Here is a 25,264-nt window from a genome sequence, read left to right as displayed (position 1 = left end):
GAGCATTAAAGTATTAATAAACGGCGTACGTAATATGAAGTATGTGTTTTATTTGCACTTGAATATCGCGTTCGCCTGATCTAGTAATGGATCATTGTCAGAGAAAAAAGGAAGTTAGTTATGCATATCTTGCGTCTTGACTGATAAACGCCTTGATTTAGGTGCACGTATGCATGGTTAAACTTGCGAAAAATTAGGGGAAAAAGAGGTACATGACTAGCTTCTCTAATGAAATGAAATTCGTAGATAGAAGGCAATTATATGAATGGAGGCCTAGGCTAGGAGCTATGTTTTGCCAAACGTTTTTCTTCATTTATCTATTGTACATTTTCACAAGAAACGCATCATGTAGTTAGAAATAACAGAAGAACGTGCAAGGAAAGTAACAAACATTGTGGCTTTTCGTGGGCGTTTCCCCGAACCGACGGTACAATTATAAATACTGTTAATGGTATACACACAAAAGAAAAGAAAATTTAGCAAATGAAGGAAGCAAAATTCGTACTCAATATAGGAAAACAATATTTATATACACCATATAGCTTATCTCTTTGTCTATTCATAAATCTTTAGGGTGGTCCCTTCAGTTAACTGAGTGACTGGTTTCCAACAGAGCCCTTATCATAAAAAATCATAACAAATTAGAATACAAAAAGGATTATTTAACATAAACTTAATGGGTCATCCCTTCACAATATAGCTTACATTATAATGGAACTAGTCGAATGATGCCTGAGATAGATTAAATGATGGTATTTTTGTTACATTTACATGCTTGCAAACACTAACTTGCTTCTACAGTGCCTACTGGTAATTTTGTAATTATGAAGTGGATTAATATCGTGCTGGGATGCTGATCACTCCGGCTGCGAGGCAGAAAGGAGTGATTAGGCCTCCTTGTATGCTCGCGGCAGGGGTCCCCCGAAAGTGCGAAATGGAACGAAATGGAACGAAATGGAACGAAATGGAACGAAATGGAACGAAATGGAACGAAATGGAACGAAATGGAACGAAATGGAACGAAATGGAACGAAATGGAACGAAATGGAACGAAATGGAACGAAATGGAACGAACTAAAACAACAAATGTTACATTATGAAATGAAATACCAGTAGATAGCGACATATAAGGAGTAGACCGGAACAGGAAGCATTTTAAATACAGAAGTGAGTGGTAAATACATAATATAACGTGTTTTATTTCTTGAAACTATGTGATAGAATTAAATACAACGTTTTTGTCGCGTTTGTGTGGCTAGATTCTTCCTTGAAAATGGAGGCGCCGCGTGCAAAGAGATCCGCCGCTCTTCCTTGTGTACCAACGATCTGCAAATGAACTGCTGCAAATAGCGGGGAAAACAAGCAAACGGAACTGAGTATCGAAGTTAGGACTAGATTTATCATTATACAGTTGGTGGTAACATTGCATCTCATAATTCACCAAGAGGGCATGAGGCAAGCGTTATTTTATTATTCATACAGCGTGTTTGCGTGTTGCGGGAAAGAACTCTTCTCTCCCAAATGGAGCCCCGCATACAAATGAACCGCCATTGTTGCCAGCGTGACGGAACTGTGGGCGTGCTACCGACAGGTTGAATCAAACTCCGACTTTCCAGTTATTTACATACGGTTTTAGTCCATAACTAGTACGTAGCATATGCATATCTCCGCAACAACGATTTTTATACAACCAATTCTTCGGCTTAAAGTCAGACCGCTGTCGGGGAATGGACCCGCCCTCCGTTAATGATATGCAAATGAAGCTCTGCGCTGCGTGAACAATTTCACACATTTCACACTCCATTCAAACACGGACGTGGAGTCCTCTGGAGACATTTCTGCTTCCCTGTTCCCGACAAAACAAAGGGAGGGTGTGAACGAGGAGGACATGTATTTCACGGTTCACACAACACGCAAACACGCTAGCTGTATACATAATAAGATAACGCTTGCCTCATGCCCTCTTGGAGATGCAATGTTACCAGCAACTTCTGTATAATCTGGTCCTAACTTCGATACTCAGTTCCGTTTGCTTGTTTTCCCCGCTATTGCAGCAGTTCATTTCCAGATCGTTGGTACACAAGGAAGAGCGGCGGATCTCTTTGCACGCGGCGCTTCCATTTGCAAGGAAGAATCTAGTCACACAAACGCGACAAAAATGTTGTATTTAATATTATCACATAGATTCAAGAAATAAAACACGTAATATTATGTATTTACCACTCATCTGTATTTAAGATGCTTCCTGTTTCGGTCTACTTCTTATATTTCGCTATCTAGTGGTATTTCACATCATAATATTACATATATATTGTTTTAGTTAATTCCATTTCGTTCCATTTCGTTCCATTTCGTTCCATTTCGTTCCATTTCGTTCCATTTCGTTCCATTTCGTTCCATTTCGTTCCATTTCGTTCCATTTCGCACTTTCGGGGGACCGCGCGGCAGGGGAGTCTCCCAGTCTTACTCCGTCTATTATGGATGGCGTTCATGTGTCGCATATCCCCGGATCCCTCCCCGTAAGACTCGTCGTGACAGGTGGATATGGGTAGAAGTGAGCCAGTTACCGGGGTGACGTTACCGCCCGCGGAAACGCGACGTGATTCCTAGGGTAGGTTCATATCATCTAAATTAGACAGTCTCTGAAAGTCAAAAAAATTAGTTGAGAAAACTGCTAGATAGGTAGAAAAAATGTGAACAATTAGACACTAAAAGTCAAGCAAATTAGCGAGGAAACTGCTAGGTAGCTACAAAAAATGTGAACACTGAAAGTAAAAAAATAATTAGTGGGGGAAAACTCCTGTCTAAAAAAGTGTAAGCAATTAGACACTGAAAGTCAAACAAATCAGTGGGGAAAAAGCTAGCTAGCTACAACTGTGTTGACAATTAGGCAGAGTTGATATGTAATTTCTGTGGGTTACTTTAATTGCTTTTAATGACGATCATGACTGTGAGTACTGCCGTAAGCTGCAGTGTGATATTGTCTGTTTTATATTAGTATTACGCGCACTTTGTGTATGTTATGTATTAACACCAGCTGTTCTTGATATTTCAATTTCTGGGGATTGAAGTTATGTTTCAAATCTAACCGTAACAATAGTATGGTAATTTTATTTGTACTGTTTACGTATTTGAATGTCTAGATACATTTGTAATGTGATCGGTGTAGTACCTTAGAAATGGCGCTCACACTTCGTCGCTCACACAAGTCGTAGGCGGAATATGAACCTAGATTGTCGAGACAAAAAAAATTCAGCGTAGGGAAATTACCGACAACCACTCACACTGTCACATATTCAGGGTGTACATCTGTAATAATTAGAAACGTAAGCATGAACGAAAAGGATATTTTGTATATTCTTATGGATGACCATCTAGAAATATATGCACCTTAGATACGAAATAAACATTTACAAATTCTCGAGAGCTAGAACAAAATGCATATTGTTATTTTCATCCAAAGGGCAACCATATTTATGATATTAGATTTGCTTGGAATTCTCTACTCCATTTATGCTCTTCAGAATGACTATTTACGTCTAAATGTCATAATCAGTCATCTTTTATTTTTCAAATCAATTCAAATAAAATCAAGACATTCCAAGGATGTCCGTGATATTTGCAGAGAATCCTCACAAGTATTCTGGTCTTGCCTTGTTTATGCTAAAGTGCGGCTGTTGAATTTCAATCTATTCTTAAAATGATAGCCTTGAAAATGTCGCAGGCCTTTCCCACTGAATCAAAACAGATTACGTGTCCCTACTGTTGAGATGTATAATGTAAATATTCAGTGTTGTCCTTGAGTCCGCCCCGCTGGATGACTGAGTGGATTTGTTCTCATCTCCGTTCAAATGCAATTTCCAGTGGCGCCTCCTTAGCAATCGTCTGGGCAACCCGCTGACCCGGCCAATGGTAATGTGCACTTTTCTCCCTGCAATATCTGGTGGTCCCGGCTGGAATTGCATTCTGAGCATTGACTTTCTTGAAATTGCGTAACGGTAATGTATACAGAATAGCACCTACGATGTGAAATGGGATAAGGCGTAATAGATCAGTATTCAGAAGAGAATACAAGATGGTTTATCCATACATTGCAACCATATCTGTATACATTCCTGCTATCCTAGTCATTTGTACCCTCTCTAGATCTAACAGGAGCAAACGGTATCCGATCGAAGTAATACATGGTTCCGAAGTCAATCTTTGATGACATGTCATCTCACATGTCATACTAATATTTATAAATGCTTTATATATGTGAGAAGATGTGTTGTATCTGTATTATATTGTATTGTACACGATTCCGAGTATCCCTATAACGTCTGATTATTGTTTTGTTAAAATCATTCCAATGGTATTTGATTTAACGATTAATGAAAATCATTATGATACAGCGATCGATTTTAGTTCGAAATAACTAAACTAATGATAAGATAATCTAAAATGACTGAATTGAATTAAAGAAATCGATGTATTTAATTGAGGAAGATGATATACAGATATTACGAGATCTATGTCGAATGAACACAAAATCAAGAATGGCGACAGCGCTAAGAAGAAAAAATGCGTGAAATAACAGAATGAAGTCAAAGAAAACTACATCTGTTAGAAAGTACAACATATCAATCAGGTGCTTTATTGGTATACACATGGGCATACAGAATTGGATCCCTTGCTTTATTTAAATCCACACTCGAGCTTAAGCACGAGCTGGAAGACTGCATCCTTGCTGAGATCATAAAAAATGAAAGCAACTCTATGTGAAGGAGCTACAATGAGGATAGCTCTGCTAAGCTTAATGCTTTCATGAAAAGTCGAGCATCAATCTTAGAATCGTTTGTCAATGAGTCCCGTTGTCAGCAGTTAAATCTAATTCAGATCTCGGCCTGATTTGATTCGCAGCGAATCTAGTTTTTCTTTTGAAATTTCATCTGGAGGCTCTATCTGGATTTCAATCTAATTAATCTTAACTCAGGTGGATTCGCCACTTTGAGGCGATTCGAGACGGATTTGTCGTTAATTGGATTCTGAGCAGAAAGTTCTTGTGACATATTTCGGGCTTACCGTGTTAGTATTCTGGTGGTGCACAAAAGGCGAGGGGAAATTTACTTCCAAAGAATTTTGATGTTTTTTCACTGCAGTGTAGTTATACATACCATTTCAATTGGAATAACTGAATCACCGACATGTTGTTATTCGTTAGAGTCGATTGAATTCTTAATTGTATCTCCAGGTGTCATTGTTTTAATCAATATCTGTTGTCATATGAAACCTATTATTATATATACCTTGTGTCATGTAATTTCAAATGTTCTGACTTGGTGAGATATACACGCCTGTGTATTAGCGTGCTAGTTTTTAGAACAATAAAGAATCAATACTACTATATATGATGCCTACCATTGCTGCAATTAATGATACGACATTACTGTTCATCTAGATTTTACGTATTTTCTGTCGCAGTGTTATTATCCGTAATTATCAGCAGTACTGGGGTACTCCGTCAATGGCTATAACTGGCTATCCATAGTTATAGACTGGAATCAATTGAATTAATGTGTCATTGGTGTATGTGCTGGTATTATTATTCAATAATACCAGATCATTGTCGTTCCTACAGAAACAACTGCGAGGTTGGAGAATGAAGATAGGGACGAAGAGTATTACGAAAAGGTATGTTCGTTTAATCTAATTAATGGTAAAAATTCTCTTTTCCAAATACTCCTTAAGGCAATTCATTTCAATCTGCGCTTTATGACAACCATAGCGAGCAACAGTTTTATTGATTTTTGCCAGAGCAACCCGTAGCTTTTCCTGTGCAACAGCGTAAGTAATATCTGGCAATGTTTCTTACTCTGTGTAATGAAAATCATATCAACGGTACAAGAAGTAAACTTAATTATAACATTTGGGTATCTTCCTTAATGGTAGTGTTATTCTTTTTATTAAAACAATTATGCATTGAACGGGTAATTGACTGAGGCTTCCACGGATGTTACTTAGAAGTAGCAATGGTTGGCCAATTGTGTACTTGTTTCACATGATATGGCTTATCCGACGAACATCCGGGTTTGAGCTAGCAGATGTGCAAGCTTGTATGATCATTCGCTAGAACAGATACTACCATACTATTAGACATCAAACAAGAGCGAAGCGAAAAGGACCAGTGAATTCATTCTGGAAGGCAAACTTATGACAAAGAAAGAAAATGTTCGCCGGTTTACTCAACGTCAGCGCCGTAGAAAATAAATGTGTCGTAGCTTGCGTTTTTGTCAACATCATTTCAAGATTTCTATTGGCACAAGTGTTGCGTTAACCTGAGCATTGGACGAAGTTTTATGTCGTTTACCTTCGCCTTTGCATTGTTACATGGGGTGTGGGTGAAGCAGATATGAATCTTTTGCAAAATCTGTGAAGATTAGGGATCAAAATAGATGTGTCTCTCTATGTATTCTACCTACATGTCTTTGCCAACATACCATGTGATGTATTTATCTTTTTTCATGAAATTCTATAATTGTATGTTGTTTCTGAGGAGAAACGTAACTTCTGATAATGACCTGATATATCAAAGATGATAGCAGTTTGAAGAGACTAGTTGACGCCAGGGGTACTCCACAGTAGACAAGTCTTTTGCTTCTTAGTTGCATTAGATAGAAGTTGCATGTTTGCTAAAATAGTCTACATCAATTTTGCGCACGAGGACAATTGATGACTTCGGCGTCGGCGTGATTAATGAATAGACATATGAATTACCGCAACAGAACCAAGCACGGAAAATCACAGCTTGTCTTGGGGGAAGACTTCCTCATGGCCAATGACACCAATTTGATTTTTAGAACGGTGGTATGATATTGAGGTCAAATCTATCTCGGCATGTAACAAGCGCTAATGAACCAATGACCTACTGCAAGCATGTCAGCTTAGTAGCAGCTCGTTCAAAATAGATGGATATCACTTATGGTTCCGCCGATTAACAATGTCCCCATTTCAACTCATTAGAAAGATGTCAGGACGGTGGGGATGATTCACATCTAGCTTTCGAGAACGATCAGCCGGATCAAAAGTAACTGGTAGAAGTCCATCTTCTTAGAAATTAAGTTTACTGCCCAGCGACTTTGCATTTCAAAAGAAGGACTTCCATTTACGGCTAGCGCTATACCAGTCTTCTTACTTATTTCGCTCTTAGATAGGTATTTGAATTTAAAAAAGAATCAACACACCAACTGTTTGATAAAACTACAGTCCCATGTAGAAAACTTATGATTTTATTCCAACAAAATCATACAACCTAACTAGGTCTCTAGCGGGGTCATCCAGTTCTATGCTTTATTTTATTCTATGTGTTATGCACCTGCATGTCTAACCTTCATTAATATCTCTAACATTATGAAGATATTGATGTTTAGACAATGTCTTTCTCACTTGTTTGTTTGCTTGCTCGTCTCGTTGTCTGGGTTTTGCGAAGATATGCATTGTTCCTCTCTAACCAGATTCCATCTACAAGACTTATGCATGTGCACTTAAAAACACCGTGGAGAGCTATTTAGAGAGTGGAACATTTATGATAGGCACCCTCTTAGAAAGGTACCCTCTTAGAAGGGAATATCAATTGCCATCACCCATACAATTACACAAGGTAGAAATGGTCTTCAAGTTGTATAAGGCACTTATGGATTTATTTCGAATTCTCTAACCCAAACATCAATTGCTTTCTCCAGTAATCGTTTTCTGGTGCAATTTCAACTTCAGACGTTAAAAAACAAGAAGGCTGATAAAGCTTCATATTTCTTACGAAAAGGGAACGTTGATGGGGAACGCTGTTATTGACATCCGACATAGGAACGCCCAAACCATTTGGCTGCTGTGAGAGGAATGTTGATGGTGTGCAATCTGCGCAAGCACTTCTTTATTTCCTTAGTACGAGTACACATCACTGGGGGTATGACGTACGGAAGCAGTTCTCTAATTGTCAAGATTTGTCACTGGCGTCTATTCAAACAGGAAGAGCGGATTATTGTCGTCTTCCATCACAATCAGCATGGCAAGCCGTTAGATATACAATTAGATTTAAATGCTCATCCTAGAGGCGTTTCAACTTATATATAAACCATAAAAATATCAGAACAGCATCTGCGTGCCAGTAGGTATTTCATACATGTTGAAAATCTAATGCACCGCACCTGACACATGATTTTTCAACAAACTTGAAGCATCTTATTTATAATTTTACCTGGTAAATCTCTGTATAAACAGATCACAATGCAATCACATGGTTATCAAACACGATCATCTAAATCACAAATCATCCTCTTACCGAAGCTCATAACAAATTCTCGAAAAAAAGCACGTTGTCCAGCACATAGAGTGGTTTGAAACTGTAAAGTTATTAGATATTGTCAACATTGTGTATATAGACCTCAAGTAGCCTTATCTTTCTTTAATCATTTATGTATATGTATATTCTGTATATGTGGTGTTCCTGTGTGTCATGTAGTTTTGTCCGGTCATGTTTTTGAATGGACCACAGGAAGAGTAGCTGTTAAGCTAATTGTGGATCCTAATGAACTCAAACTCAAATATGTAAGTTAAAAGAGTGATGGCTCTTGCTTTGTGGGTGGTCGATGTGCACCCGGTCCTTTTGATCGTGTGATCCTTAAATACAGGGAAGGTTTCACACAGAGTGATCGTAGATAAGCATTTTCAGTTGCTCAACACCGATAAACAACTGTCCATAAAAGTAGTATCCTTCTAATATGTTAATTACTAAAATTAGAAATATAAATCTTGATTATGACTGTTCGGTACATCATGAAGACACCAACCCCTCATATAATTTCACTAACAAATAAACTACAAACAAACTAAAATAGTGTGTTTCAAGCAATTATATATAGTTCAAAAGTGTATGTATACCCGGCTAAAACCACCTATGCTGATCCATAATCCCAGGTGTGTGTATTTTGTGTCTGGTGAAGATTACTGACAGCATCACAATGAATAATGTAAAGGAGCAATTCCAAGTTATTTTCATACGAAGAGTGTGACTTTTTCGACTCGATCTGCACAGTTTGTACAATAATTGAGTATTCCTCAAATCATCATATCATTATCAATATGAGCCCTCAAGTTAAGATGTTGGAATTCATTTCCGGTCGGTCTTTACACCTATTGCCTTGGCCTTCAACGAAATAGTTATTTACTGTTTGAAGGGAACGATCTAATTCGTCCCTGAAAAAAAAGCACAACTGACGCAATCATTCAGACTATCCACAAAACACCATGGTTTGCAAATGTCTCCAGCATTGAAAGTATGAACGTTCTTGGCAAGTGTTGGCTGGTACACGACCGGAAATTACTTTCCTGATTAGACCATTTAATCTACCTGTAATTCCTTGCTTTCGGTATTCAGCTGACGACGAGAGAAGGAAATTAGCTAAGACCAGTCAATTTTCTTAAATCCATGTCATTCCGCTTACCCATCTCCGTCCAATTTAAAGTTATTTCACACCAGGGTGTTCTGATGACCCTTAGTTTAAATCTCAACAGCGAAAGGAAGTGAGGTCACTTGAGGGTCGTTGAGAGTACATTCAAGTTCGGAGGCAATAGATTGGGAATGCTTTTCCTTGAATGTTCCGGGATAAATCATTGTCGTGTGTGGTGTACGTTCCTTCTGCAGATAAGATCTGACTATTCATTTCTGTCTGACTCAAGCCAGGAGTAACGTGCTTGCATGATGAAACTGGACCTAAGCGGTCTTATGGCATGGATAGTTGTAAGGGCTCTGTGCAATTCATTTGAGGCTTATAGCTTTCCTCGAAAAAACATTTATCATTTTGCGGGTGACTTCAACGTTCGAAAAGAAAGGGTCGTCCTTTCCGGTATATTGGGATTTTCCAAAGGAGCGATGTTTTATCAAGGAAAATCGATGGACACCAAGCAGTGAAATTGCTTTGTGTAGTTCAGTGGTTGGGACCCAATCTTGAAGTCCAGATTAAAATAGATAAATCAATAGCAAGCAGCCATGCGGGGTAAAATGAATTGCCTTGCAATAGATGCACAACTGAACTGTAATACGGGTTTGCCGTCCATTCTAACCCCTTTTCCAAAGCAGTAACCGTCTGGATGCACCTTGCAAAGATTTGATGTAATATCGAAATATCAAGTATCTTATGACCCATGAAATAGGCTTTGTGAGGTCTAAACATGCTGAAAACAAAACGCTTTCTTGTGAGGGTTCTAAAAAACAACATACCTGTAACGCGCTTTATTTTGACATTCAAACTGACATTTACGACATCTCTTCCAAAAACAAATATAGCTGTCTAGCATGACCAATCGCCTTATGCTTGATGGAGAATGGGGAAATGTACACTACTGGGCTAACGTAAATATAAAACAATGGTCTGTCCGGAACATTGCGCGTAGGCGTTTTATGGGGTTTCATTTTGCATAATGTATTTCGTCTACCTACAGTTTACGCCATAGCAAAGGAACTACAATCTGATTTAAGCAAAATAGAGTTGTGTAGACATGTAAAGTTTGCAAATGATGTAAGGGTGGATCACATTAAACCCCAACGGGCGTCATGGTTTGATACACCGTGACCACAAATGGCATACGCCCAGGCACTGAACAGGGCCCACATGTCTGTCCGAAATCCAATATGCTGTAACGTTTAAGCAATATGTAGAAGATTGCGCCGTTCTTTGAAGTATTGGTGATATCCTTGACGCCTTGACCATCATTAGGCCAAGTCATAAGATCGATGTGTGTAGGGTGAGGCAATTTGATATCTTTTGCATGACAGCAAACCAATATGATAACGATTGTGGATCCCATGTCTGTTCTGGATTGATGAATAGTCCACAGTAGTAGTAACCGTTTAGATTTAACACAGAGTATGATATGAACTGAAAGGTAACATGTTTTTATAATGAGAACGGTGCCAATTTTGATATGATCAGGGAAGATTTAGTCCTGCTGAGCTTGACAATTGTCGGTTTGCACATTTTTGTTTTATATGCTAGCCATGGCAATTGTCTGGTTGAGAGAATTTCTGGAATGTGTACGTTGCACCCGCGCGGTTAACGTTGTTGTAAAACGAAGTAACTAAAAATGAGCAATATCAAACAAGTACCCTTTATTTCAAAGGTGCCAAGGCAGTGGGGGTATATTTTTGGTCTGGAAATCCAGCAGAGCAAGGCTTAAACTGCAATATCAACATCATCGTAGATGGGCGTTTTTGGCAGCATTTCTTACTAGCCTCTACCTGACTAACTACGCCGGCTATAGAGAGAATATTTGCCGGGGGACTTTGGCCATGGAGGGTCACATTACCCTCTCTCCGTAGCCGACTCCCTTCATACAGTTGACTCTATTTGTCCAATTTCTACTATTTCCCCAGCGACCCGCGGAGGCTGGTAGAGCCTCGTAATTTCTTACTTCCAATTCCCAGTGTGAAACATTAATTTAGTAAGGAAATTTATTGTTCATGCTGATGATTCCAATGATATACTTTCATCATGTACCTTCGATATGTTGTTTCTAGCTGTTCTTTTCTAAAGGTCCTTCGCTTGGCAAGAGTTGGAATTAGCCTACGAAATAACTGGTTCAAGGCTGAAGAGAGCATTCCGTGTAAAAAACCCACGAAAATTGAATCTTGAAAAGTTATGTCTGTCCTTCTTCATTGTTCATTATGAAATATGTCTGATATAAATATTAAATAGCAGCGTTTACATGATTCCGTACAATCAATACCACGCTCAGATTGGTGATGCATTCATTATCATTGGTATCAGTTGCGAGCAAGTAGTCTTCTTAAAAGTTTTACTACTGTTGTGTTCGGAGATTGAGGTTAAACAGGTCATGGATTTTCTGAAAAGTATGAGCTTTTATAACAGGAAAATGCCGTTAATTTTCATCCTTGAACTATTGTCATTATCAGATAACATTAAACTGGTCGCTTAAAAACTATTTTTATGCAAAGCTTAGAATCTATCAAAGCAGACTACGAAATTAATCTAGAGTGATACAGAATTTAAGTTATGCGGTATTCATTTATGACATCTCTTTCCTGTCTCCTCCATTGGAAGTTTAAAAGGAAGGTTGAATATATATCAGTAATGCTACCTGGTTTGACCACTGTATCGCGTCGTTGCAATTTCAATAAAGTAAAATGAAATTGAAACTTTGGGATGTGAAATAGTCAAATGGCTTTTAAAACAGTAGTTTTATCGGATACCAAGTTCTTACAAGCAGCTCGATTTCTGAAGTGGTGTTTCAAGATTAACGTATGTATATATGATTGATATCGTTAGTTAATAAAGACATAATGCTAACTTAGAGTGCATAAGACACCAATGGCATAAGAATGAAGAATTTCCTGAAATTACATAAACCATAATACTATTGTTTCATAACATAGCAATTTTCATAAAATATTCACACTTCGCATGTTATGAACATTGAAACATCAAAACATCATACCTCCAGCTTTTGATTCTTCCCACCAGGTAGTTACATTAATCAGTGACATTAATCAGTGACTTGCCCACTCACGACGTCACAATGAACATGGTTGCCGGTTTGGAACTTTGCACTGCGGCTCGGAAAGAACGTTATTTTAAGAAGCAAACAAAAATAGATATTGTTATGTCCTTTAATCCTTCTTCAGATAATAACAAAATGTTGTATTTTGGTGTCTTATGCACTTTAAAAGTCATCTCAAGATGATGTGTCGACTTTCATAATTAATATCACCTAGTATCGTTATAACACGATGTAAATAACTAATAATCTGACAAGACAACAATTTGAGAACGGAGATCCAGGTCTTTTTCATGCGGTGAATATTTGTAGTTTACTGAATCTGTCTTGACAAGACAAAAATGTAAAATCGCGGGTCCAAGTCTTTTTCTACTTAGTGATTATTTGTAATTTACTGAATTAGGGCATCGTCAGGGAATCGATCACAGACGTTAATGGAATACTAATGAGGTCATTACTTTTATCATGGTGATTAGTTTTCCCTCATTGGTGAAATGAGACGGGTTGGTTCATTGATCCTGATTTGATTGACAGCTTAATGACGTGCATGATCCCAGACTCTCTCTGGTAATTCGTCACTAAAGGAGATTTTACCACCAATCAGATTCGTACCCTGTGATTAGCTGATCACAATGCTAGCCCGGAGATGTTGGTCACCCGACTCAAGTGTAACAGCTTACCCTTCAGTTATCTTTTTTATTTGACGTCCGGTCGAACTGAAATCAACGTAGGATTCTTTGACGGTCGAGGTTGTTAAAGGTTTAGTGTCACTTTGATGAAGGTTAGACATCCGGGTACATCAGGGCTCGAAATACTGGGTACATGTGCACTTTTGTGCAACTAAAATCGGAGATATGCACCTAAATTTTGACTGTGGTTGCACCAGTGCACAGACATGTTTAGGGTTACAAAGTTATATTACTATGTAAAGGTACTATTATATCTATATACCCTAGCAAACAACAGATACAAGTGTTATGAAAAGTGATGAAATGTGTTTGAAGTTAGTAGTAGAATTTCATATTCAAGCTCTGAGGAGAGTCAAAAAGGTTTACAGTCAGGGTTTGCTGACATTCTAGTTTATTTTGTGTACCTCATTATTTTTCTGTGCCCCGAAATCTTTAGACAAGGTACAACAGTGCACTCTATTCCCAAAAATGTATTTCGAACATGCTAAGTTATACAAATTAAATGAAACAATTGGATATGGCCTTTAAAAGGGTTAAAAAAAGTTTCACTGATTTTTCAAAGCCCACTGATCAAAAACCGCTGATGCCGTCTGAAATCGTTATCCACTTGATTTATTGTTTATAAAGGCTTGAGATTTGTGTGGGCAAACTAACAGGCGCTGATTTATAAAAAAAACGCCGTCAATTTATTACCTGATGACGGAAAGACAAACAACTGGGTTGAAGCGCAACTCGAGACACAGGCGAATTCAGGAGCACGCGCGTGGGATCCATCCACATCAAATATATGGTAATTTCCAGACCTAGGTGCCCGGCAGCAAAGAAACTGCGTGACTGTTCATAGTTTAAAAGGCTAATGTCTTGAAATAATGGGAGACAACGCACTGCAACAAACGTGCATATTCATAGTTCAGGCTACCTTAGTCTTACATAGTCTGAAACGTGACTAGACGTCTCTTATATCAACCCCCACACAGTGTATTGCATTTAAGATATGTATGGAGATGCATGTTTTAGCACAAGTATTTGAAGGCAACGTTTATTTTTCTATTGCCCGGTGAAATAGCGCGTTGCTACACCATTGTTTCATGGCAAATTACAAATAATTGTAAAATGCACCTATTACATGTCATTCTCTCTCTCTCATTTGATGTACTTCTTTTAATCAACATTATGCTTCTCATCCACCAGGAAAATATTCAAACACATCCACAAACTGCACCAAAAAATGGCCTTCTTGACATGACGAAGGTAATACAAGAACTTAATATGTGCAGTTGCAATGTGATTCGGGTCCTTCTGTTATGTACATGTACTATGTACATCCACGTATTGAACAACCAGTAGTACCAGATATCATTACAACTGGTATTACCTAACACAGCATCCCTCATCCATAATGAGATTTAGATGTCACACGTCATGGTGTTCCCGGATAGATACCTCCTAGATAACAGGTATTCCATTTAAATTTCCCAAAGGTGGAACTGTATCTCCAAGTACTACCAATAAGCCCCGAGAATGAATCCTCAGTAGCCAAGTCTTCAGAGTATATCAACTAAGTTGCTTTTTCTTACCTTGTCCTTTGTCGAAATGTCAAGTTATCACTTTGACATTGAACTTTAAGTTGGGTACATAGAGCCCATTAGATATGACAGAACATTAACAATGATCTTTGCAGTAACTAGTTCTTAAACAAACCTAAATATTAGATTGCCATATATGGGGGTAGACGTACTCTATACCGTAGAGGAATCGACGGTCACCTTGAACAATGCATACGACCTTCTGATCATGCGCGCTAGGAACAAAAGTAAATTCCCCACCATGCTTCAGTTTCTTTTTCCAGGGTATGTCTGCAGCAGTAGGTTGTCTTTGTGCTGGATAGCTCTGGTTAGGTCTTTTGTTTTTGCAGTGGGGGTAAACTGTTTCGAATGTGAAACGAGGAAGGTCAGGCGGAGTGACCTGGGTGACCCAGGGGTCAAAGGTAGGTACCTGGTTATTCAACCTCATACATCTTTTCTTCGTGTCGGCTGGTCGAACGTTGTCCCAGATCTATCAGTGTCTACCCAGTGGGTCCAGGTGGTTTCAGGAAAGGTGAGATTTATGCAACTTGAATCTGCGAATTCACTTTTTGCAGTAGTATACCTTGCGCTAAACATGTCGAAATCTATCTAAATAGATAAAATTCTCGGACACTGAAAATGTTTCTAATGTTTTGACGGTCCATCGTTCCATCCTTTCAGTGGAGCGGTTTGCCTCAAGTGTAGAAATTCAGTGCAAGTCAGGCCTATATGTTTATAAACTTCACGTTGAATTTCCAAAGTCAGCTACTGAAATACATTAACTGCTGATGCAAACCACCTATCATACCAGCTTGATATCCTGAACAGATTGTGCAGAGGTTCACGGCTCATTTGTTCTATGGTATCATGTAGGCAGGTGGCGCTAACCAGAAGGGAGTTCCAAGAAACGTCCCACCCGGCCAGGGATTATTAGTTTTATAACGGGGCGCCTGATGTTTGTTAGAGGGTTACACATATGCTGACCCATATTTATTGGACATTGATCATCGAGGGACGGGGGAGGTTTTAAGGCATTACCCTGAAATGTCGATAAGAATTTGGCCCAACGCTCTAGGACTAGGTCACCCCTTCTGTTTTACTTGATAGCAGTGTGTTGGGTTCTTAAGATCTTAGACGTGACAACGTTTGATGCACGAGGCTTCCCTATGCACGGAAGTAATGTCTAGAGTCTCCTAGCCTCCGATAGACGATCTGATTGCCGTACTGCAGTCTCTTCTAGTAGTGCCAAAGTGAGATTGGGGGAGAGAAAACGAGACTTTGTGGTAACATGCATCTGTCTTCGTATGTGGCCTAATGATATGTATAAAAAAATGGAGTAATCAACGATTCATGATTGAGGAACCATCATTCGTAGATTCTAAAACAGGAACATTTCTCCCCCATAAATTTTGGGGGAGAAAAGTTAGAACTTTAAATTCAACTATAAGAAAGCTATCCGAGCAATTTCATGATCAAGCGTGAATTCAAACTATTCATGGACATTCCTCGTATGCTATTCTCAAGTACTCACCCACACTAGTGTCTATTCATCTGGCAATAGTTATAGTTGCGGAAAATGTCATACATTCTATCCCCACCATCGAAAAGTATTGTACAGTTCTTAGAATCAGCCAGTATGCGAATTTTGGATCGGTATGGATCTAGTATCTGGCCCACTCACGTCTTACATGTGTGCCAAGAAGTATGATGACGAGCATGACTTCTGTCTGTGGGCATTACCATGCCATTGCTGATCAAGGATTACTTTTGTCTCGTTTTCTATCTGGCTGATCTGAGCCAAAGGAAAGGTTGTGGCATCTCCCATTTGACCCGTCCAGCCCCTTATGACACGCAGATACTCCCCCGTCTTTCTAGCTCCTCTTAACTCGTTCCCCAGTACTTCCTTATTAATAGCCAGGGAGTTGTTGTTAGATATAGCGTCAATTTGTCATCGTTTCGCAGTAATGTGCAAGCGAGTCTCCACAGCCGTCAGTACAAGCCGATTGAAAATGACTTCTTCATATCTGGGACATCTGTCTGAAGTAGGGCGGGCTGAGACCACCCCGGGGCTTGTACTTTATTTGCCGCTCGAGTTACGGATAATATAAGGTATCGATCAACCCACGCATCATTTCTGTGAATTGGAGGAAGGTCGCCATGGTTTTGAAGCAGTGAAAGTACTAAAGCTGTGGATTTTACCATTAGTAAGTCTCTGTACTTCAACGGGCAGCAGCCTCACATTTGAGTCCCTGATTCCAATTAGTTGGTAACTGGGACACCCCTGTCCTAATCCGGGGAAAGGACATCTCGGTTGTGGCTGCACCCTTCTTTTGGAAGGGGCGTAAAATGTCCTGTGTTCGAGGGAGTGCATAAGCCCTGCCTGGTAAAAAATATACACTGCAGAAACAGCAGAAACATCCTGACCTATGTGCCACTAGGCACTACAAGGTGAACAAAACCAGCAATACGATTCAACAACGACTTAAACACACCATTGGATTTACACCACTGGCCTTCTGTGTAAATTCTGTCATGAACATTTTGTAAATCAGGAAGTTTGCCATATGTCTAAATATTCTGCTAGACGTTCCAGAAGTCAATTTACACCTAGCTACATTTAGTTCTGTCTGCATTTAGTTATCTCTCCGACTAACTTTTGATAAGTTTCTTTAGGAGATAATAAAAGACGTGCCACTGTTAAACTTTTTAGCGTCCGGAACGCAGAGAAGAAGTACTTCTATAGGTCCGTTGCAACGTTGTGCTGTGACTTGGCTGGTAGCTTTTGTAATGTGTGGCAGAGGTCCATATTACTGCTTGTTCGTCGAGTGTTTCAACTGAGGCATGTTTAAAGATCGTAAAATACAACATTTATGATAACGTTTATACACAAAGCCACGTCTTTTCGAGTTCCCAGACTTTTAAGTCCTAGGAGATGGGAATCAGGATGTTGATGGTACTTTGCATTCCTAGCTCATTCCATGAACGTTCGTTAATTTCCTGTCCTCAATGGGCTCCTGGATCTGGTAATAAGTGAGACCCATACCTCATCATGCCTCTTATGAGTTCACGGGATCTTAAGTTCCCACTGTTGGACGACTGTACATTAATCTTTTCACTCCCGCCCTTCAAGTCAAGCATGCATTACTGAGGTGCTTGTCTTCTTGGCGCCGCAGCAGACATGTCTTGTACGCGAAGGGCTGTAATGATATTTCGACTGAAAGCAGATAGACGTCGTCTATAACGTACCAGTAATTGATAACGTTCAAGATAGAATTGAATAAGGGAAGAAAACAATAGATGCTGTGAAATGAAAGGATCAACTACCCTGAGTTAAGCTGTCGAGTTTCAAAGACTTCGTTATGATGCCATTTAACAGTGTGGTTTCTTGTTCTTTGCTATTCATAGCAAAAGTAAATGTTAGAATTTAGCAGCAAATTCTACCTTTAAGACCTGTAACGATTTTAGCAATATTAGGAAAACTGCAGCCGCGCCTCTTATTCAACGGTTGCTAATTTCGTAATACAAGCCATTCTCTTCGGTCGGGATTGCTGCTAGTGTTAGACAATATGGTTATAAATTTGTTAAGGAAAATCTTCCCACGAATCCTTGAAGGTGATCCGCTGGATCCAACCTTCACCTTTTACGGACCGAGTCGGCATTTCTGACGCCTAGCAGCAATTGGCATGGTAAGAGTAGAATTTTTCCCACATCTTTCGGTATTTAGGGTGGTGACCGTTTCTATGGCCCTTAGGTTTGTTTGTTTGTTTGTTTTATTCAGATCTCCATTAGTGTACAGTTTTTAGAATTTTTATACTAATGTACATTTAATACAATTAAATACACTACACCTACATTAAATACAATTCTATCAAATGCAGGAACAATACAATTAAATCAAATATAGGATGAAATAATACAATTGTTAGACAGTAAATGAATCAAAATCAAATATGATGAACTTAAAAGTGAGCGGAGAGGTCATAAAATAACGGAATCATTGTATAGATATTGTATATAAGGAAACCCAGAAGTAATAGCAAATGGCAAGGATGTAATTTTTAAACTTAGTTGAATGAACTGAGCATAAATATAAACACATTAAAGTATTTTACACGTAAATAGAAGGATTCTGTAGAATTTGCCTTTTATAACAATGATTCTGACTGGTTAATCCAAGTGGAGCCATATACAGCACAGATTATTCCAGTAGGAGATGCATATTCCATCCATATTTCTGTTGGAAAACAAGAGACTAGTGGAAGACAATCAAGCTAACTAATAGCATCAGTAGTGGCATTCATTAGTACCATTGTAGTATCGTTTTGTTCCTCATTTAGGGAACCGTCTTATCTTGAACATGCACAATACAAAGCGGCTCTTCTTTCAAATGCGTTGAGGACTCCTAATTTTGCAGTATAATGGCACACTAGGAATCGTATTAGTCCTGGCAATTTCAACTGCCAGGAATTACCCAGCAGATTATTCACGAATTTCTGTGCGTTCCGCCTCTGTGGAGATACGATTATAAGAGGTAATTCCCTTTACTGGTACTTCATCCTTTATTATTTCGATTCTAGGCGAAACAGATCAACGTAAATATTCATTAAACCAATCGATATCCAGAGATCATCTGATCAATGATAAGCTCAAGACCTTTAGTGGACGATCGGTCAATATCGACTTTTTGTAATTAGATATTCAGCAAAGCACATCAAGAGGAGAGCATCTGCTGGAAGGGTTGAACCGTTTTCAATCACACCCTAAGGATATAAATAAGTTTAAGATTTAAGAATGCACACATTCGGAATAGAGACAAGTGAAATGAGCTTAGTATTGTGCAACGGATGCAGTGGAAGATGAAATACATTTCATTTGTAACTGCCCTCATTATGAGGGTGAAAGAAACAAGCTTTCCAAACAACTAAAACAATGTTTCCGATATTTCACCACCGAGAACACATTTCTACTAAAATCACAAAACCCAATAATCATTAAAAACGTTAGACTTTTCATCAGCCAATGCCTCCAAAGAAGAAGTCAAACCCCTCAGTATAGTAATGCTGTATGTATAAATATTAGTTAGATGCATAGAATAGATACTTGTTACCATTGTTACATGTTCTACTGTTTGTACCCTTGCAATTAGCCTACGGGTATGAATTTGCAAATAAAATAGAATAAAGGTTGTTATTAACATCATAGGTACATAGTGCACAAACGAACAACGAAGAAAAGACACGGATCTCTCATCACCAAAATGCCTTTGCCGGGCATCGCTTGGAGGCAACGCCAGTTGGTACATGGAATCTTCCCAGATGCCAAAAGAGGAGTTAGTCGCCCTTATCTTAACCTAAAGAAGCGTCTTGAAACTGACACAAAGTTGGTCGAAAATATCTGTCAGAAAAAAAATTAAAGTAATAATGAGTAAGAGCAATAGTGCGATGATCATGCTAGTGCACAAACATTGTACCTTGTACACACCAAGAAAAGCTCAGGGTATTAACATGTCATTGCAAGTTTAATTATAGGCACTTCTCTATTTACTATTTCAGATTTCTTACTATACATATCTCGCTGTGATACCATCCTCCGTAAATGCTTTATTTTGTATCATTTAATAGAAATAAATGACTTAAACGTAGAATCGAATCTTCAATGCAAAATCATTAGTTTGCGAAAACAAATAGCCCTTTAATATTTTGTCAAAACCTGTTGTGTATATTACATGATCTACAAGGCGGGTGCATAACGGGTGGCAGTCTTTACTGCCATCCTCTTGGTATCTAAACATACGTCAATCGAATTCGCAAGGGAGTTGTTATACAGTCACGTAGTCTGTTGAACTCAGCTAACTATTGCATTTCAACTAAAATTTCATTTTAACATTTATTTCGTTCATTGCGGCTATTGATATTACGTTTCCAGCATCAGTCAGACTATCTGCTATGATAATCTGCTACCATCTCGAGAATTCCTCTCTTTAATGACAGAGACTATATGTACAGCTCAGCACCCCAATTCCGTCTCGACAGATTCGGGTCATGCCTAAGTAGTATTGTTGATGACATGCTACGCGATTCCTTCGTACATCAACCGCACAGTAATATTTAGCTACAATAAAAAAAGTCCCCTAGGTAGACACGAAAATGGTTTAAACATACGGGCAGCTACCCTTGCTTTGCACTGATGACTCTCTCTTCTGGTGGCGTCTGTTGATCTAATAAAACAGATAGCATGGGGTCTCTGAAAAAATGCAATTGGCATTCAGCAGCGAATGCCTTTATCTAAGTCGGCAATTTGGAATTCTCTTTGTGTTTGCGCCATTTACAAGCCTGTGTCGAAGATTGCAAAACGGTCTCAAGCGATGGCTGCCGTCTTTCAGGACGACTGGTTGAAACGTGTTGCAGCGGCTGGGCATTTCTAGCTGTGCTGTCATCAATTACAATTGAATATCATATGTCATGAATAATTTCATATTTTGCAGTCAAATCTTATTACGGTATCGCTTGATTTATGTTTTATTCCATTCCTTACATATTTAACAACATATTGTAAATGATTAAGCCAAAGGGACGTGGTGCTTGCCAGCAAAACATGATCCGTTCGTTTTGAAATGTTTGACTGAGAAATCCTTGTAGAAATTATCACTTGTATGATGTGTGTGGCGATGCATAATATATTTCATCACAACTTATTAACACAAGCAAAAATGTCGACAAAACACATTCTATCTGTTGACGCTTGAGAAGATATAGAATAATTTAAAGTAAGATCATCAGATGAAACATTTGTCTTGACTGGACACACCCACACTACCTATTGCACAGCACTAATTTATAGGACATTCGTTTGTAATTGTTCGTTCCGACCTTTGTAGTGCCTTGTGACACCTAGGGCAGCAAGTTCCTTGTTGTTTCAGCAGCAGGTTATATTTTTTAAGAAGGGTTGCTAGCCCTTCCCCTGCCCGAGGCACTTCCTCAATCACGGGAACCCAATTTTACATCCCTTTCGAAAGACGGGTGGAACATAGATGCCCTTCCCAGGACTGAACCGCGTTATCTCAGTTACCAACTAATTGGAACCAGGAGCTCCACTGTGAGGCTGTTACCACGTGAGCTACAGGGAACCCCCCCCCCCTAATTTATAAGACAGCACTATGTTTAACAAATCCTATTCTCCTCGAAATTCCACCATACACGAGAACGAAACAAGTACATGGTCTTATCCCAAACTACATTCAATTTGTCACTTTAGTTTCCTAGGAATGTTGTTAAGTTACAGAATTTGAAATATCATGTATCGTATACAATTGTCGTACAATAGATTTCCTTTATCATGTAAAACCACACTACATTTAATGGTTTATTTAGCAGTATAAGATTAATTTATTGCAACTGGATCGGTTAACGAAAATAAATCACCATAGGATTCCTTTCCCTCGTGTGTCAAGAGACAATCATTAAGTCCCACGCATTCTCTTTAAAGCCTAGACTATTGTCTTGCATTTTCATTTTTGAATAGTCATAAATCTCTCAGTAAACGTTGAGAGCAGGCTTCCAAATAAAGTAATAAATCTGGATTTGATTTTTCTTTGCGCTATCGTCGCCTCCCATACCGACAGTAAAACGACAACTACAAATTGAAGCTGCATAGATTTTCATTGTTGTAACAAAGATGGAATTGAACAATGCATCCGGCAATCGTCACTGGCAAAGGTTGTACATTAAAGACGATGTCATCCACGAGACAATTTCTAAACCTAGATTGTTCTATGTTATGATACTATGGTACTATGGATGCTAATTTCAGTAGAGAGACGACGGAACACCTAATGATAAAACATTTAAAGGCTTTCCCCAAGGTTATGGTCATTCAGAGTTTGCTATGCTATATATCGGTGACTCCTAAAGAACAGCCGTTTCATCTGATGAAGTCAAAAATCTATAGCCAGCACGCAGAGAGAATGCTTAAAGCGACGAGGCCTTCAAAGGTGATATCCATTTCAATACGCCTGTTGTCAAAACGTATGTTGCTTTCAATCAACGTTTTTTTCCTCCCGGTTCTTTTTACTTGTTGCTTTGGGAAGTGGAGTTTATTCCATTATTCAAGTTCACGCTTCTTGGTGCAGGGATGGTACACGAACAATGCTCCAACGAATTTAAAAATATTTTTACAGCGCGAGAGCTGTTCGTCGTTACCAGGTATATTTTGGAAAATTTGTAGCAGTTCATGTATAGTGTTGTATTATGCATGTGCAAATTTATAGGTGTCTTCTTTGTAACGATGGCCTCTTTTCTTGGCGCATGCCACCTCTGGGGTAATCACGCGTAGGCCCATTGTTACATACCTCCATCGTCTGCTAAATCAATGCGCCTTGAAAGGGAAAAACGATCGTAGAAAATTAGCAATCTTAGAAAGTGCACCGCCAGGAGGTATGATATGTGAAGACACAGCCGAGTCGACAAAACCATGGACACATTATGAGTGTTGGGCCGGCCCCAGATGTGTTGAACCGAGTCTTTATCTCTACCGCTGGACAAGATGGCAGCGTGGGATCCCTTTAGCGATGAACTTGGGGACATTATTGAAACGGTAACGACTCATTTATATCACCATGTCGATTTTTAGCTAAACACGTCGGCTGGACCAGACGTAGATCATGCTTTTGAGATTAGCTAAAGCAAAATTTATGATATTTATGACATTACGTTTGGATTAAGGCATGCCGGACATCGTAATTTGCCATTTGCATCGACGTGGTTTTATGATGCTGATATTCAAAGATATCTGAGCATGAACAATCATAATATTGTATTTCGAAAACCTTGATTTTTCGATGCCTTAGGATCAGTCGAAAATACCTTTATCACATCTGACAGGACAGCATTGATTTTGTGATTTAATTGCCTTTGTGCCCCAGGCAGTTTACCGAAGACAGCTGCTTTCCGTACTGTTCATATTCCAGATTTTATCTGGAACTCCCACGGAGGAAATTATACTCAATGCAATTTTGTGATTTGTGAAAGAGACTGTTTTGGGGCACGACACATTTTTTTATCATTCACTCTCATCTGCTATTATCATGTCCAGGATAAGCAATTATTATTTATTTAATGGTTGGGGTTGGGGTTAAGGTTCGGCATTTAAGCTCCGCTTACCACATACCAGCCATTTAACGGTCGCATGTTGTCCTTTCACGTACACAAATTTGAGTACACAAATTTGAACCTTTGCGCTCACCGCCCCCCAATAGAATAAAACTATGGATATCACAATAGTTTAAAAGTTAACAAATATCTGACCATATGGTTATCGTAGACTTATATACCATTAATATCATCAATCTGGATTCTATATGTATGCAATATGCCATCAAACATCTAAGGAAATACCTACTCTTTAAGGGATTTTGGACCGACCAATGGCATTGATTAAAGCTTAGTTTTGATTACACTTATTGATAGAAGGGAAGGTAGATCGTTAAAGTTCACCCACCAAGACCATCCGCTAAATCAGAAGTGACATTGCCAGAACGCAGATTCATGGGAGTACTTTCAAAGGCGTTACAAAGGCAGTTACTCGTTCTTCAGCATACTTTTAATACTTTCTTGTGATCTTCTGGTTCAAACTGTGTCCATCTTAAGAATGCTCGTATGAAAATCAACATAATCGCATAAGTAAAGTGCTAGTGGAACTTTTTTGCCATTCTAAAACATTCGCACCCAAAAGAAGACATTCGTTTAATGGTCTCTCTATAAGCTATATGGATATCCAACGATGTACAAGATGAAAGGGTAAATTGTGGTAATTATAAAGTCTATTATCTTATTTATCTTTATTCAAAGCAACCCATTTGCACGATTTTTTTTTCATTTCGAATTCATTAACAGATACATATATCAGGCAAAAAAGTTAAGCTCTGTCGAGTTGAATTATGATATTTTTATTCATTTGTTAAAGGTATCGTGTGGCTTATACTAGGAAGCCTACTAAACTATTTACTAGCCTAATCACTAGTTGAATGTTATTGATGGTGGTGTAAAGTAGGACACATTTCTATTGGGCACCCTCCGTCATTGTTCCTGACCTTTGTATTTGAATGAACGCCAAAGTTGATTGACCTGTTAGACCTATTCTGATGTCGGGAAAGAAGATCTCTCCCCCCAAGCCATCCTTATGATATGTTCGGACGGCAACCGAAAGCGGACATTATTTCGTCCAGAAGATTACGTCTACACCATCACTCCATCCTCCGGGCGTTGTCAGTAGCCGCCCGATCTGTCAGCAGCTGTGTCAGGGAAGAAGACCTCTTCCCCCAAGCCATTCTTTCCCCGGACGGCAACCGAAAGCGAACATTATTTCGTCCAGAGGATCACGGCTACACCATCACTCCATCCTCCGGGCGTTGGCAGTAGTCGTCCGATCTGTCAGCCCCACATCGGGGCCTCTGGAAAAAAGACA

The 25,264-nt window shown here is 39.0% G+C and overlaps 1 protein-coding gene across 6 annotated transcripts in view; it reads left to right on the top strand.

Annotated features, from left to right (window-relative positions):
• Window positions 1-25,264, top strand: part of LOC136446035 (acid-sensing ion channel 2-like) — a 70,840-nt gene that overhangs the window by 6,752 nt on the left and 38,824 nt on the right. For 2 of the 6 annotated variants that reach the window (XM_066444309.1, XM_066444308.1), the window contains one exon: window positions 5,621-5,673. Coding sequence is in view for 4 of the 6 variants with exons in the window: in XM_066444305.1 (XP_066300402.1) it covers window positions 23,345-23,395 (51 nt within the window). In the remaining 2 variants the exon portion in view is untranslated. Of the gene's footprint in view, window positions 1-5,620; window positions 5,674-23,195; window positions 23,396-25,264 lie in introns of those variants that run through there. The other 4 variants (XM_066444305.1, XM_066444304.1, XM_066444303.1 and 1 more) reach the window with 4 other exon arrangements.

Source organism: Branchiostoma lanceolatum, chromosome 12 (genome assembly GCF_035083965.1).
Source record: "Branchiostoma lanceolatum isolate klBraLanc5 chromosome 12, klBraLanc5.hap2, whole genome shotgun sequence".
Taxonomy (NCBI): domain Eukaryota; kingdom Metazoa; phylum Chordata; class Leptocardii; order Amphioxiformes; family Branchiostomatidae; genus Branchiostoma; species Branchiostoma lanceolatum.
The sequence above is the reverse complement of the archived record's forward strand: the minus strand, read 5'-3'. Positions and strand labels throughout refer to the sequence as shown.